Consider the following 17,251-nt stretch of genomic DNA (forward strand, 5'->3'; position numbering starts at 1 on the left):
GAAAAACCTCGTTTTCCATTACGCTTTAAATCCATATTCTCTAACCTCATCATTGCTGCCAGACCTCACTGAACCATTTTAAATATGTTTCCATACCCCATTATACTTTCTGGACCTTCTCCAAATATCATTTTTAATTTCCTATTGATTAAATTAGAATTGATTTCCCCCCTTGTGCTCATCCTTCATCAACACTGGCTTCTCTTCTGTGTTGGTATGTTGCTGTCACTTTAATCTCTTTTGGGCCAGTCTCCATGCCGTCTTTTAATTCCTTTTGGGCAGCTTCTCCCCCAGTTTAATCGCTTTCAGTCCAACTTCTTGGCTAGGTTTTGCTGCCTCCAAATTGGCTTCCTTTCCTCTCAGTAAGGAAAGTAAATACTGTATTTCCATTGAAGTATGAATCCTAAATTTCTTCCAGTGCAAACCCCTTTCCTTTGGACCTCCTTTCTCAAAATTCGGGCACCAAATTATTTACTTATTCCAAATGGTTGGCAAGCATTGGACTGAAATAGTGGGTCATTTCCTTTTTTATGGAGAAAATCAGTGGGCACGACACTTTCCAGTTAAATATTTAGACTCATACCATTTTTGGCTTGGTGGAGTTTTCTTCCAAAAGACTGAGATCCAATTTACCAATATCATTTCTTCTGAGTTTACTTTACCTCTGCACATTGATTTCAAAGCACTATGCCATTATTCTATATTTGGGATGGAGAGGCAACAGGAGGTGAAATGATTCATTTAAAGGTCACAAAGTGATGGGTCCCAAAGTAAAGGCCAGGTCGTCTAAATTCCGGCTTAACAGAGAAAGAATTACTTGACAACTACTGGGTTTTGGATTTATAGCAGAGTTCCTTCACTTTCAGGTCTGCCATCTTGGGGCTCTTGCTCATGTAGCATGCAAATATCAGTATGGTGATTTTTTTAAATATCTAAAAGAAGGGAATAACACTGAATTCCAGCTTTATCTATACCTATACAGGTTTCCTGCGGGAGAGGCAAAAACCAAATGTAATTCTCTTTGCTACTGTTTGCTTCTCTGCGGTGACCCTGTAATAAGAGGGTAGTGTTATTAATGAAATTTTTCTCATTATTTTTAGATAAATCCTGCCTAGAAGGAGTAAAATGGATACTGGGTTGGAAAATAGAAGTGGGGCAGCTAAGTGATACAGTAGATAGAGTGGAGTCAAGAAGATTCATCTTCCACAATTCAAATTTGGCCTCAGAGACTTATAGAGCTGTGTGACCCCGGACAAGTCACTTAGTCCTGTTTATCTCAGTTTCCTCATCTACAAAAGGAGCTAAAAAAGTAAATGGCAAACTACTCCAGTATCCTTGACAAGAAAACCCTAAATGGGGTCATGGAAAGTCAGATGTGGCTAAAAATGACTAAATAATGCAAATAGATATAAGAAAAAACAAAGGATGTGTCCAAGGAGAAAAGAAACTAATTATTTAATTACAGTGAATAAAACATGCATGTTTTACAATGCATAAATTTATATGCACACACCTGTCTATGTATACCTTTGTTTTATTGTTAATTTTGTTATTATAGACTTTGATCACGATTTAAATTATTTAATTGGTAAGAAAATGTTTCAGCTCATTAGCCCTAGTAAGAACATCATGGTACTTAGGTACCTCCATTTTTTGTATCTGTCCAAGTTTCATTTCAGTGAAGCAATGATAGAATGTGGGTACCTTATGAATAAGGATTGCTCCATTTTTTATCCATTTACCTCTAGTTCTTAGCACAGTGCTTGGCACATAGAGCTTAATAAATGCTTGTAGATTGGCAAAAATGAAACTTTTGCTGGCCAGGTACCTTTCTATGAAACCTGCCTCAGGTATGGTCTTTGTTACTATATATTTTTTGATGATAAATAACTTTTTCTTGATCCAACCTGTGATTCAATCACCATCAGGAATGCTGATCCAACAAAAATCTACTTTGTGCCAGGCACTACACTAGACACTGGAAATAGAAAAGCAAAAGTGGGGAAGTCCCTGCCCTCAGTTCACTGTCCATTGACAGTAAGTGAAAAGCATCTAAGCATGATCTTCCATATAGCACAAATATCAAGACCAGCCAGATTTGGGGCATGTCAGTCATTCAGTGTCACTTTCAAAATAAGCATGTACAGATGTTTGACACTATAGTTCTTTCTGATATTTGGAGTAATCCTATTGCTTCATCATCATTATCACTTCTATTAAAGAGCATTTTCACTGTGAAGAAGACAGTGCACATATGATCATCCCCATTTTATAAGCAGGCAAACTGAGATTCAGAGGGGTTAAGTGATAGACCTTGGGTTGCATAGCTAGCAAGTGTCTAAGACTTGAATTGAAGTCTCTTAATACTAGAACTAAAGCTTTTTCCAGCTATAAGAACCCAATCAGTAATTTTGTTTCCTTGGTTCTTGTGATTCCTCTTCCTCTTGTATCTTCAAAATGTTTGTTTCCTTTGCTTAAGAAAATATAAATATTAATCATTTCTATGCAAAATCAGCAGCCAATACACTCTCTTGCCTAGTACATCTGTGCAGTCTATTATGAATTTGGAAAAGCATTCATCTTTCGGATAGCATTTGGTAGTGATATGCATGGCTGATTGCTAATAAAGCTTCAGACAGAATTAATTTAATATTATTAGAAAAATATGAAAGTTCAAGCAAAAAGGAAAAAATATATCCTGTTAAACTGGGAAATGATTCAGTGTGAAGTTGGTATGTGAAAGAGTTTTATCTTCTAAATTCCAGTTAACATTAATGCTTTAATTAAAACAGATCATGTATTGCCAAAAAGATTCAGGTTTATTTTTACAATTTTAATCCTAATAAAAGCAGTGTCCTGGATATAGGAAAGAATAGTAATGGGGAAACAACATCAGATGACTTATATTATCAAAGAAAACACTAACAAATTGCCTTTTTTGCATTTAGGTCATTAGTTAGATATGAAACAAATGTAGCCTTGTTTAGACATTACCTCAGCTCACTGTTGACAATACAAAACTGCTAACCCTTACATTACTTCTATAAAACATTATTTGCTAAATAGTTATTCACCAGCAGGAGGCCAGATTACTTTTTTTTTCCTTTTTATTACAAATCCAAACAATTTCTTGTCTAAATCTTCTATGTTAATTACTATTACTCTCAATCCCAAAAACTATAAAGGAATTAGAATTGCCTTTGGGATTTTGCATCAGGTCCTCTAATTGCAAATGCAATTTTCTTTCTACTGTACCATAGTCTAAAATATCTCTGTTTTCTTGTGATAGGGGGTTGTCACAAATTTTCATTGCATTTACTCCCTCACATTTATTGCCCCAAACTCCTCTCCTTTCTCCAGCTCCCCCGCTGATATGAAATCAAATGTACAGAAATTTGAGACTGCTCCTCAGAGGTGTGTTAGCAACTAGTTTTTGCATAGTAAGCAGTAGGTGTGCAAAATGATACTTGCTCACACCTCAGTACAAACTCTGCCCCTTGCCATCCTAGATGCCCCAATCTAGATGCCATCTCTGTCAAAGTGTCTTAAAACTTGGCACCCAAAACTCAACAATTTACTGTAAATTACAGCTTTACTAGCGTAGAAAACAGAATATTAATTCCTTGAATTTTCACCCTGTACTATTACTAATGCTATTTTAGAATAGTTTAGTTTTAGTTGTGTTTTTTAAATGCATCACACTTGTATGAATCTTTTGTACAACTAAAGCCTCATTTTCTTTTTCAAATGTTTAGCTGCCAATTAAGCCAGGTCTCCCTCATTCTGTATTTTGTTCAGTTCGTTTTCCTAACCTAAACACAAGACTATATTCATCCTTGTTAAATTTCAACTTGGTTTCCATCCAGCATTCTAGCCTGTTGAAATAATTTAAAATCTTGATTCTGGTATCTGGTTGTATTAGCTGTCCTTCCCTGCTTTGTGTCATCTGCAAATTTTATAAGCATATTCTCTGTCTTCATCCAAGTGATTTATATAAAAAATAAACATTTCTGGATGAGCATGAAAGATGTTACTTTAATCAAGTCATTTCAGGCAAATCCTGTGATTATATATAAAATATTTAGAGATAGGCAGTTGAATGTCTCAGAGCAAGGAGGGAGATAGTGTGGTGTAGAGGACAGTGTGCTGGGGTTGAGGTCAGGAATCTCAGAATTCAGAGCTTGCCTCATTAAGGCTAAGTATATGGCCAAGGACACACAAGTTTTTTGATCCTTGAGTGCTTCAGGATACACCTTAGGAATTGTTTAACTAGATCATAGACTTGAATTTCAGTCTGTATTGGTGGAGACCTCTAAGTTGATGAAATCCTTTACAGATAAGCTATGAACTTAGGGGAAAGAATTAAGAATACTCCAGCCTCTGTCCTGAAGTAATTTAGGGAATCTTTCCTTTACATCACTTTACCTTGCTCTTTACATTTGTGGAGTCAGCCTACTACAGTGTGTAGTGTGCAGAGTTTGGAGTCAGAATCTTGGCTCTGCCCCTTGCTACAAGAAGCGTTTCCCAGTTGCCGTTAATGCTAGCAGTGCCTTTTCTTTGTTGATTGTCGCCAGTTCATCCTGTATCTATCTTGTTTGAATATAGCTGTTTATATGTTGTCTTCCTCATTAGACTGTGAGTTTCTTGATAGCAGGGACAGTCTTTGGCCTTTTATTGTGTCCCCAGCTCTTAGCCTGGTGTCAGGGAGAGAGCAGATACTCAATAGATATTTGTTGACTTACTATTATTCTGTCTTTAACCAGGAGCAAGTCACTTAACCTTCCTGGACTCCAGTTTCCTCGTCTGTAAAATGGTTTCATGGTAGCTTGGACTAGACTTTTAAGGTCTCTCTTAGCTCTAAATCTATTATCTTCTGATAATTAGCACTTGAACTTGGAACAAGTGACCTGCCAATGCCTAGTACCAGTTTTCTTATCTGTAAAATGATTGAATTTAATGAGATGATCTCCAAGGTCCCTTTAAATCCCTCCCAGGCTTTATCATATGCAAAACCTGGTCCCTTTGACACTCGCTAATTTCATAATGTCTAAAGGTAGCAGTAGCCCATGGAATGGTTACTCCTATGGTACTGTTCCCTCCTGGCAGTTGATTCAATTCAGTAATTATTTATTGAGGCTCCGTTGTGATGACTCTGGCCTAGACATTCTGAAGGATACAAAGATAAACAAGACATGGCCTATGTGCTCAAGGAGCTAACAGTTTATTAGGGAAAAGCAGAAAGCTACACAAGTAACTATAGATACTATCCAAGATGAAGGGATTACTTCTGGCTGGATGAATCAGGGAAAGCTTAGGGTCATAGGAGTATAGTGTATATTAGTATAGTTGGAAGTGACTTGAGAAATTAGTTCATCCATTCCTCTCATTTTGGGATAAAGAAATTGAGACTAAGTGGAGTCAAGTAACTTGCCTATGGAAAAGGTGGTATTTGAGCTGGACCTTAAAGAATAATTTTGATTTTGATTGTCACAGTTAACAATGAGAACAAAGGCACACAAGAAAATAGAGTGTTTAGGGGAATAGTGGATGGTCCAGTTTGGGAGTAGGAGGCAAAACATTTGTTTCAATGTATTATACAGAATCTCAATAAGAACAGTTTTTTATACAAGTCCAAATTACTTTCCAAAATGGTTGAACAAGGTTATAGCTGTACCAGCAATGAGTTTGTATAATTGTTCGATTTTTGTTTTAAGTTCTTATTGACATAATTATTCATAGTTATGTACTTGGCCTATGATTTTTATTCCACCCCCCCACCCTCACTAACTGTTACTTCCCAATTCTGTCTCTCACTCATGCCAATAGAACCTTCCCTTAAAACAAAAGTAAACCAAAGCATTTAATGTCATGCAGTCTATATCTCACTCAGAATTTTTAACCCACTAGAAGACAGAGGTAAGCTTCATCATCAGTCCTGTGGCATCAGGATAGATCAGTGCAGTTTAGTGAGTTCTAATATATTTTAGTGTTACTTTCCTTTATATTATTCTCATTCTCTTAGTTCTGCCTACTTCACTCTTCATACTAGAGTATGTCATGGATAATGTCTACAGGGACAAATGAAATATTAAAAGTAGATGCAAAAGCCTCTGGTATACAGTTTCTAGGAATTAGAAACATTTGTACCAATAATATTTGCACATATGTCCACTGGGAAAATGCACTCCCATGGAATATTATCGATGGAAACATTTAGAAAATATTGACCCTGACAATTACAATTGCTTTGATTTTTCTGGCAAAATGAATATTTTTCCTTGGAAAAAATTTTGCCTGATATTAGGCAAAATGTTTTACTTATATGTTAAAGTTTTGTAAATGTTTATCTACATAAACATTGCTATCATATACATGCATTCATTTTATATTTGTGCATATTAATAACACGCATGTATTAATATGCATAATTTTTCTGTTGTGTTATTGTATATTATATATTAATAATATACTATGTTCGTTAAACTGCCTTCCTATTGTCTCTAACATGAACATGTCTTTTTTGCAGATATTGATGAATGTGTAAACAACACTATTTGTGACAGTCATGGTTTCTGTGACAATACAGCTGGCTCCTTCCGCTGTCTTTGTTATCAGGGCTTTCAGGCCCCACAGGATGGACAAGGGTGTGTGGGTGAGTTTTTAGAATTCTTTTAAAAAAAACACCCCCCAATAAGAGAGAAGTTTGTGTTATTAACAAAAGACTAGTTTTTTCCCAGTCATTTAGGCAATATTTAATCAACAAATCATTTTGAAATATATTTGTTCCATAAGTACTTAATCTTAATCTCTTCCTGCAAACCAAATACCTTGTACAGATGTGTTCATTCAATCGGTACATTCTTCTAGAGACTGCATGAAAGGGAGTGTCAAATTAGTTGAGTCATTCTGTTTCTCTCTTTTTAAAACAAAATGCAGTGATCTATGCTTTTGGAAAGTCAAGCAATTTTGAATTGCTTTTAAAAAATTATTTTGTTTCATTTTCTTTAAGTAGACCCTCTGCTTAAACTCTTAGTGGAATAAATAGAGCTGTGTAGTACCTCCTACCAGAAATATAGTGTAGTATGGTAGGGCTTGGCTGTCTTACCCACCTCCTTGGGGACTATATTTAAAGAAGAATGTTGGTAATAGTTTTGTTTCTCAGGAGTGACACCTATAAAATGACACATGATTTTGTAGATGGATTTTTTTAGTGATTGGGTTCTGGGATTGGTGGTAATGGAAAGTCTCTTGAATATTATCAGATGTACTGGAATATGTTCTCATAGCATAGGCTTCTGCAGAAATAAGTATATAGTTTATCACTGAGTGTTTGGCAGATGGTGATTTCTTGAAGCTATATTCATTACAAAGCTTATTCATAGTAAGTTATGTAAATGGAAGGAAAAAGATTAGTTTGGCATTATAGAATATAACAATTCTATGAAATACTAAACACTTGTCTTTGTCTTTTCACATTTGGAAAAGATTTGTTGTTTTGCCATAGTGGTGGATGGCATATGAGTAGGATTCATTAAATTTTTAGTTTGGAAATTTGCAATGAAAGCCTTAGTTTATTTACCATTTAAATGAACCTGGAATCTCAAGGTATATCCTTGAGGTAATAGCACTTCTATACTGACTTAATTTTATGGGATTATTTAGAAATTTCATTTTCTAGTAACAAATGCATGGTTTGGAGTTTTTTAGTCAAAGGCCTCATACATAAATTCCATTGTTTGGAAGCCATGTATGTGTTTTAGATTTTATTAAATGAGTAATTTAATTCTTTTAAGTTTGCCTCACTCTAAGAAATCAATATAGAATTGCAATATAGTTCTTCTTTGAAGTTTGGTACCCAAGTATAGATAAATAAATGGATTTTGAACTGTGTTGTATTGGAAAGAATACTGGGTTTAGACTTATAAGACCTTGGTTTTCCTCCTAGCACTGAGACTAAACTACCTGTCACTAGACAGAATGCTTAACTTCTTTGTGCCTCAGTTTCCTCATTGGTTACATAATGTTGAACTGTTCCAACTTGAGTTACTATTGTTACTAATAATAGCTCATATGTATATGGTACTTAAGTACCATTGACCTACTAAAGATAAATATTTCTAAAATCTGGCTCAAATGAGTTTATTTGGTCCTTAATATTTGCTTTGGTTAGAAAAGAGCTTCTTGGTCTTGGTTAAATCCAGTTTGGACCTGAGCTCTTCTGTTACCTTGACCTAGCTGAGGATTACAAATGGTTGGGGTGGCTACCAGATTCAACCTATTAAAGAATGATACTGTCACTACAGGGTCCATGGATGAAGGTAGCTTCTTCCCCATACTCTGTTTTGCCACATTCTTTTCCTAAATAACTTATTTCCTAGCAACTTGGTCAGGGACCTGTCTGGGAAGTTTCTGGAAGGGATTGCTGGGTCTACTTTGGTGAAACTATTGCTATAGGTCTTTGTGGGGTCCTGGGGTCAAACTGTATGTCTGCCTTTCCAGTGCACTTTGCTCTAGCCCTGAATAAACACTCATTAAATTTTTAAAAAATGGTAAGTAAGTACTTATAAATGTGAGCTACTATTAATAGCAACAATAAATACTTTGACTAAATTTTAATTGAAAAAATTTGAATTTAAATATTTTAAATTAATTCAAAATCTTAAAAAATAAATGAATGAGTGCCTTGTGAAATAAAGCAACTACATTGTTTCCATTTTATATATGAAGAAGCAAAACTTTAAATTTCTTTTTTTATATGCTGAGAGGTAGGTAAGTAGTATCTGGGATTTGAAATAGTGGTTAAAAAAACTTGAAATAAATTTTAATTCTGCACTAAAATATATTTGACAGTATGACATCTACATATAAAATTGTCCACATAGCTGAATCTCCACTTTACTTCATACCACAGCAACTCTACTTTAGGTAAACCTAGGCTATTAGGTTGTATAAAAAGTGAATTAATTATCAGATAATTGCAACTAGACACCTTTTTTCCTCTTTGAATGGCTTGGATAATCTGAGTTCCCAATTAATCCTGCAAGGATAGCTTCAGGATTTGCTCATAGAACTAGTTTTGTGCCTGTGTAATGGCCAAAGCACATCTGCATTTAAAAAGTTGGCCCCACATTTTGCTGAATTGATTATTCATTAATAAAAATTCTTTGGATAAGCTCAAGAGACAGCGTAAAATGGAAATAAAGTTATGGGTATGATTCCATTGTGAAAGAAGTCAGTCAGAGACCTAAGATTTATGTGGCTCTTTGTAATTTCATAATTCTTGAATAAAGAATACTCTTTGTAAACTTTTTACTCTATGAAAAAGGAATTTGATTAGCTAAAGGAAATTATCATATGAAAAATCAAGAGAGGTAAATAAGAAGAAGAAAAATCACTTAAATAATCTCTTGGCCCTATTTATTTAACCTATGTCCATTTTGTGTAGTCATTAGTTTCTAGCTAGCTTTCAAATGAAATAGAACCTGAATGTTATGTGAAGTATACATTGTTAAATTATGGAAAAGCAGCTTCTTAAATTCATACTTTATAAAAGTCATCATGATAAAAAGTCCAGGGAGCTACAGTAAAGTTTATGAAACTTTAAAAATTCTATGTTATTTTTCAGTATCTATGGGACTGAGCTTCCAAACATCTGAATAGAATCTTCAGTCTTTTAAAACCTTATCTTTTAGCATAAGTAGGGAATGTAAGAAGTGATTTAGAACTTTTTCTTTGAGTGTTCAGGTTCCTTTACAGTACAGATAATAACCTCATTTTTAGGTGTCCACTTTGCTTAAATCATGGACAGCCCAGTTTTAATTGCTCATTGGGGATCCATCTATTTTCAGCAACTCATAATGGCACGAGTTTAGCTGGTAAAAAGAAGGAACTATCACTAATGAAGAGCACATCTAAATCAATTTGTCTTTTGTTTTCCAGATGTGAATGAATGTGAAATGCTTAGTGGAGTATGTGGTGAAGCCTTCTGTGAAAATGTAGAAGGATCCTTCCTCTGTATGTGCCCTGATGAAAGCCAGGAATATAACCCCATGACTGGACAGTGTCGCTCCCGATCTTCAACAGGTAAAGTCAAGAAGGCTTTGTATGTAATAAGTAGCAGGATTTTTCTCATGGGCCTAAAATGATGCACCAATAATATTTTTTTCTATGCAAAAAAGCCTGAGAGTAATAAGAAAGAGCTGTGAACTTGAACTATGATTAAACCAAAGGGGCAGTTAACCTATATAAGTAGGTATACTTTTATGGAAAATAATTTGCTTTTAGAATTTAAATTTTTGGAGGATCACAGAATCCATGAGCTATACAGAATGTTGGATGCCAATCAAGTACTGATTCTGAAGCATCTCTAAGTGTTCACCCAGCTTGGCTTAAAGATTCTTGTTAAGGGGAAAGCAACTTAGTGTCCAGGCAGCCTACCATGCTTTTAGGTTACTCTGATTGTTCAGAAGTTTTTTTCTTATAGGAAGCCTGTATTTACCTCTCTCTACCACTTCTACCTGTTGTCCTACTTCTGCCTTCCAGGGCCAAACTGAACAAGTCTAAGCATTTTTCTGAATGATGGCCCTTCAGATACACAAAGATAATTATCATGGTCCTTCTAGGTCTTCTCTGATCTCAAAATTCCACTCCTTCAATAGATCATTATGTTGCATGGCCTCTGATCCTCTCACTATCCTTGTCACCCTCTCCTAGGCTTGTTCCAGCCTATCTACTTCTTTCCTAGAATATGGAATTCAGAACTGAACACAGTACTTCAGAAATAATCTGACTTCCAGTTCAGCACTCGTTCGTTTTTAGCACATCACTCTTTTTGTAACAGGTCATTTGTTTCCTGGAAGACACACCAACCCCTTGAAACAGTATTGTGTAATGGAAGAACACTAGAACCTAACTTGAGTCACAGTCCTAAGCCCTTTCCTCTCTTTATTTGTATGACATTCTTCAACTCATTTAAATTCTCTAGGTCTTTCTATGGGACTTGAACCCAGGTTTTCCTGATTTTGAGGCCAACTTTCCGTCTACTCTATGCCATGCAGTCTCTATTCCCAGTCTTTCAGTTTATGCATTGAAAAATGAAAGAGGTTGGACTAAATGACCTCTGAGTTTACTTTCAGATGTAGCCAGTTAGATGAGTATACAAATCTATGAGATAATCAAATAGGTTAGCATGCAAATAGTTTATGACTAGAATGTTTTTTAATTAAGACCTGCTCTGCAGAGCTCTAAATAATGAAGATAATGTGTGATTGTTGATTTAGTTCAATATGATCATTCATCTTACTAAGTCTGATTCTCTCAAGAACCCTTTATTACTTTGTGCAAAAACAACCACCACCTCACTTAATACCCTTGCAGAAAAATGTTTAGATTTCATTAAACTAAACACAGTATATACTGCTAGCCAAGTAACAAACCTAGATTTTTCTCAGAACTTCATGGAATCATGATTATATTGTCATTCTTTCAAGATGTTGCATCAGTCATATCTTCAGGGCCCAAAGGTGTAGGGAGATTTATCAGCTATTCAGATAAGTTGGTCCAGCTGCTTGCTTTTATTTTTATTCTGTGTTGTATAGACTTAGATTGATTGGATTTTAAGTGAAGCATCAGGTCAAAAGGTCTTTTGAAGTAAATAAAAATGGGAAAAAAGATCATTTTAGTTTTTTACTAAATTCCAGCTGATTTCATCCATGATTTTTCCCCATTGTACCTCCACAGAGAATACTTACTTTGCATCCTGAAATGGCATGCAATAAGCTCACCATGTTTATAAGTACTTGGGAAGGAGAAAGCTACAGTGTGCTTAAGTTAATAAGTATATAATTTGCAAACAAAATATTTTTCTTTTAAAACAAATTGTCAGAAGGATGCTATGAATGTAGACTTACTTTAAGATGTATCCTGTAGAATTTAGAATGGAACACCAAAATTTCCTACAATAATTGGATAAGCCTCTATATTTTTTTTAGTTTGTGTCTCAAGGAACATGAGGACTCCCTTTGAAGGGGAAGCATTTCTGTGTTTGGGTGAAGTTCATTACACACTGTGAAAAATCAAGTTAGGTAACTACTTGATCCTATGTTTAGTCAAGATCAACAAAAAAAGGGGGCAGTGAGGTCAGCAGTAAGAAGTTGTTGGTCTATTCAGGGAACAATATAAGTGCTTTGGTGCAATTTTACATTGATGGTTTATTTTTCAAGATAGCCTCTCACCTGGCAGAGATTATTTTGATGTTGCATTTAGGGATAATGTTTTTTGCACAGTGAAGGAGGAGAACTGTCCTATATTTTGAAAATTGTAAATGTTTTTCTCATTTTTTAATTCAGATACATGAATGATATCTTGGCCTATTTCAGGAGAGAAAGATGAAGGTCATAGAAAAATTTCTTCTTCCAGGAGGGCAGTAATGGTATAAGGACATGTAGTTGGAGGACCTGGGTTTTCATTCTGGATATGCTACTCATACCTGTATGTTGAGCCTCTTTTCATTTCTTAATTCCCGTAACCACATTTTTCCACATATTTTTCTATCCTCCCCTATGTCCACCCTTGCATTAAATATACAAGATATCAGAATGTGCCAGTTCTGGTACAGAAGGGCTTTTTCCTTAGGTTTAACTTGAATTAGACAACATCAGAGATCTCTTTCAGCTCTGAGATGAAATGACATTATCAGATTCTTTGTAGAGTTTCTCTTCTCTGCAGTAGATTTGATACATCAGCTAAAATTATCTTAATGAGGATCATCTTGTTTATATTCCTCAAGAGAAATGCAAAGCAAGATGCAAAGCGTCCCCAAATGATGTTTCAGATTCCCTTTGCGCTCACAGTAAAATGACATTTACTAATTTCAAAGGAAATTTATGAGGCATCTTTCAGTTTAACTATAATTTCTTCATGTCTTATTTTATTTATAATGCAAATGTCATATTAATATGATTCCATTTCCCCTACATTATATCAAATCATAGATCTTTTAACAAAGTTCTTACATTTCAAGTACCAACAATTTAAATGGATATTTACAATCCTAAAATTGTGTGATCCTTGGCACTTCCCCTTTTCTTCTAGTCTAGCCCCATACTTCAGAGATAATTTAAGATAAAGATCCCCTCTGAGAATAATTTTTTTAAAAAAATCCATTTCATTGATCATCATAACTAAGAAATTGATTCCCTATTGGCCATACTGCTAGTGATACAGTTATCTACAGTTAGCTAATTTGGTCCTCAGTCAGCAGAGACAATCTGTCACTGGAATCATAATCAAACTCTTTCAGTCTTTGTAGAACCCGTGGGAGGTCAGACTCCACTGGTATCCAAGAACCACAGTCACATCTAGCCTGTGATAACATGCTCTGGTAGTAAATGGTATGAAGCCTTGCATTAAAATGCAAGAAAAATAACTTACTTTACTCTAAAGTGGCATTTTGTTATTGCCACTAATTTCATTAAGGCCATTATTACAATGACAGTATAAGGTGGTTTACTGCTTACAATTTACAGGACCTGGTGTGATCTCCCAGTTGGAGAAGGGGAAAAACTGTGGTCACTGGTAGGAGAAATCCTAAAAGGGATCTAGCTGTCAGGTCCCAATCTGCCTCCTTGATGACAGCAGCTATTAACCACATTCCTTCCCTATAATTTTCCATCATAGCAACAAGTGATTTTTCCTTTCTCAGATTTTCTTATATCACTTTTCCTGGCTCTCTTCTTTGCTTTAATTATATCCTACCTTGTTCTGGTAATTAGGGTGGGACTTTTTTGTTTTCTCTTTTGGAATGAAGAGATAATCAAGTACCTTTGATGAGTCTTGCCTTTCAAATGTAATGGCCAGCAAAGTGGACTTTTTGTTGTCTATTCTGGAGTGCTTCTTAGCACTAATGAATCCTTGATTCAATCAGGAGTCTTTGATGACCTGCATACCTCAAGAGAAGACCTAGTTTCACCCTCTGACCCTGAGCAAGAGCGAGCCTTTAAGTCACTAGAAGGCCTAAGTCACATGGGTTTGAGTAGCATGGTTGTGATGCCCTTTGACCCTGAAGAAGTATATATAAACTCAGAGGTTAGCGTTTTGCCTTTGGGGGCACATTCATTGAAAGAGTATTGCTGACAAGACTCTGAGTAAGCCTTGAAGCAGCCCCACCCTCAGCTTTGAAAACCCAGATGTTGGTGCCTCTCTCTCTGGTAACTATGTAATTCTTTGGATGGACAGGTAGAGGCCTGTCTGTTGATCTCTCTGTGTTACTTGCTCTGTTTATATAATGTATGCTTGTAATTTCTGTTTGTATTTGCTCTGAAGTTCAGAGTGCTTTTTCCCCTGAGCTAAGTGAATGATATATGTATGTTTAATTAAACCAAGATTGCTAACCCCTTAAAGTTGCTTTCCTTAGAAAAGCAGATCAAAGAACCTGTGCTAGCAGCCCTCCTGTGTGCCAGTGTTGGTCTTACTGTTGGTCTTTCACCTCCACAGCAGCTGCTAGAAACCTTGCTGTTACATACCTTATGCTTATATACAAATGGTATTGTTCTGCTAGAGGCCACCATGTTGCACAGTGGATAGAGTGCCAGGCCTGGAGTCAGGGAGACCTGAGTTCAAATTTGACCTCAGACACTAGCTGTATGACTCTTGGCAAGGCACTTAATATGTGTCACCCTCGATTTCCTCAACTATAGAATGGGGATCATAATAGCCTCTACTTCATAGGGTTGTTGTGAAGATCACATGAAATAATATTTGTTAAGTGCTTAGCACAGTGTCTGGCATGCAGTAGATGCTTAACAAATACTAGTTCCTCCTCTACCCTCCCAATTAAATTGTAAGTGACTTGAATGAACATCTTGTGCCATTTTAACTCTTTGAGTCCTTGGCGTGTTGTAGCTAGTAAAAACTTAATAGTTAATGATGCCAAAATGTAGATTGGTTGAGAACAAATTTTTCTTAGGTTATATGTCTAAAGAAAATGTCAGGTGTTCAAGTTATACCTCTACAAATCCTAGTTCTGCTGAGATACAAATAATTTTACAATGTATCAGTGATTACTAGTAGAACATTCCAGTACAAATGAGTTCCATTTTCATTTTGTTCTTAAGTGGGAAAACCCAGTCTTTTTTTCACTTGCTTTCCAGTATTCACAAGTAGTAGAGGGAAAGACACTGAAGAAAAAATGTTTAAACCGTTTGGAGATATTCGGATAAATTCATATAATTCCTTCCTTGATCCTAACAATTGAGCTCAAACAGTGTTCGTGATCTGTCTTTCTGTAGGGATGTACCACAGGTTTTATATATATACTTTTTTTAAGGACAGAAAACCACATTTAACATCAGTCAATTGTTATACTTGGCAGAGTAGTCTCTCTTTATGTTTAGTTAACCTGTAAAATAAATTAACATTGAAAGAGGTTTTTAAAATAATTTCTGATTGGAAAAAAAGACCTTTGGTAGCAAGAATATGAACAGCAGGGAGGCCAGTATATTTAAACCGCAAACATTGTAAAGTGCCATAAAACTCTTGGGGTCTTACTGTGTATTTATAATGGGCATATACTGTAAATGTAGGTAGATAGTAGGAAAATATGCACTTAAAAAAAGGTAACATTTCGCCTACATTTGGAGACCATAAAAAAGTAATGACCCAAAATTGCTCACATTAGCTAAAATTTTTCAACTTACTTGTCTAGAAGTAAGGTTTTATGCAGTATGACTCAAATAATATTTAAGTTTTTGTTGCAGACATTTCAGGGTTATATAGTTATAATATAAATTATAATAAATTAATAATTTAAAAAACATCAGTAGAATGTCAAAGATGTGCCTTCATTTTGTATTCTTAGAAGTGTATCTTTCAGCAGAAATAAAATGAAATTGACTTTTGTGTTAGAAATGCAGTTGGAACTTGGAATTTTCTAGAAATTAAACCTGAAAAAGAATGGTTTTTACATTCCCTTTTAATTCTCCCCCAGCATTCTACACTTGCTTTAGATTTTATGTTATTAGGGAAGTCATTTTTATAGGCATACTTGATACACATGTGTCAATGATATTAAGGTTTCTTTATTCATAAGGCATTTTCCTAAAGTGACTACCCTCTTTTTCTTATTGTATCCTCTTCTTCATCTCTTTGTAGGTTTTCCATTCTCATTCTTCTCAAAGTACTTCTCTTCCCATTTTTCCTTCTCTAATACACTTTATATTTCTTTCAGGATCAGTAATCCCTTCTTTACCCATCTGTGCTTCTTTATCTTTCTTCAGTATTTAATTTTTCTAGTAATATAACCGTACATCACAAAACTTGTCACTCCATTCTTTTCCCAACTTCTGGATGCTTATTGTAAATCCATAAATTTCCTGATGGTTCTCCTCTTACCTGTCTCCATGATAAAATTTGTCTTTGTTCTCTTTTTTTCTTTCAGTGTCTTACTTTTTATTCATGTTTTGACCCCCTTCCCTTCCTTATCCTTAGATCCTGAAATATCCTATTCCATAGAAAGCTGTTATACTCCCTTTAAGTCTCCTCCTTCAATTTATTTCCTTAATTCAAAATAATTTTTTACTACTCATTCATTTAATAAGCACTTATAAATGCCTACTGTATGCAATGTACTCTCCCCACTTCTGGGGCTACAGGACAAAAAAGAAACTATTCTTGGCCTGAAGGAGATTATATTCTGCCTGAGGCAGGGATAGTAAATCCACAAATATATCCATATAGAGTACTCAGTAAGTACTCAGTAGCATATGTGGGTGGAAGGAAGAGTACTAATATCTTCAAAGATTTTTTCATATGAGGGAGGGGTTGATATAGTCAGATCTGTATCTTTGGGCTATCAGTTGACAATTTTGTGAATGATGAAATAGGAGAAATGATACAGAGAGAGAAAATTGGGAGACTTTTTGTGGGAAGTGACAAGGTGAATTAGGGTCAAGACTCTATGGGCAGAGAGACACAGACAGACAAGAGATATTACGGGGGTAGGAGTGACAAGATTTGCAACTTATTAGATATAAAGGTTAAGTGTAGAATGATGACTCCCAAGATTATAAACCTGAGTAGCTGGAAGGGTCATGGTGCCACCAAAAGAAAGTATGGAGCAGGGATGGGTTTTGGGGAAAATATAATGAGTTCTCTTTTGGACTTATTAAGGGACTAGTTCGCTCTATTGCAGTCTAACACAATAGAAGAGAAGGGACTGGGGAAGGCTGACATTGGAAAGCCCTAGAAGAAAATA

The 17,251-nt window shown here is 35.4% G+C and overlaps 1 protein-coding gene across 2 annotated transcripts in view; it reads left to right on the forward strand.

Moving 5' to 3' along the window:
• The window catches only part of LTBP1 (latent transforming growth factor beta binding protein 1), a 510,014-nt gene that overhangs the window by 454,556 nt on the left and 38,207 nt on the right, over positions 1–17,251 (forward strand). For both annotated transcript variants that reach the window (XM_036749323.1, XM_036749324.1), the window contains exons 25-26: positions 6,527–6,652; positions 9,940–10,083. In XM_036749323.1, coding sequence (XP_036605218.1) covers positions 6,527–6,652; positions 9,940–10,083 — 270 coding nt within the window. The remainder of the gene's footprint in view (positions 1–6,526; positions 6,653–9,939; positions 10,084–17,251) is intronic.

The sequence above is a fragment of the Trichosurus vulpecula genome, chromosome 3 (genome assembly GCF_011100635.1).
Source record: "Trichosurus vulpecula isolate mTriVul1 chromosome 3, mTriVul1.pri, whole genome shotgun sequence".
NCBI classification, from domain to species: domain Eukaryota; kingdom Metazoa; phylum Chordata; class Mammalia; order Diprotodontia; family Phalangeridae; genus Trichosurus; species Trichosurus vulpecula.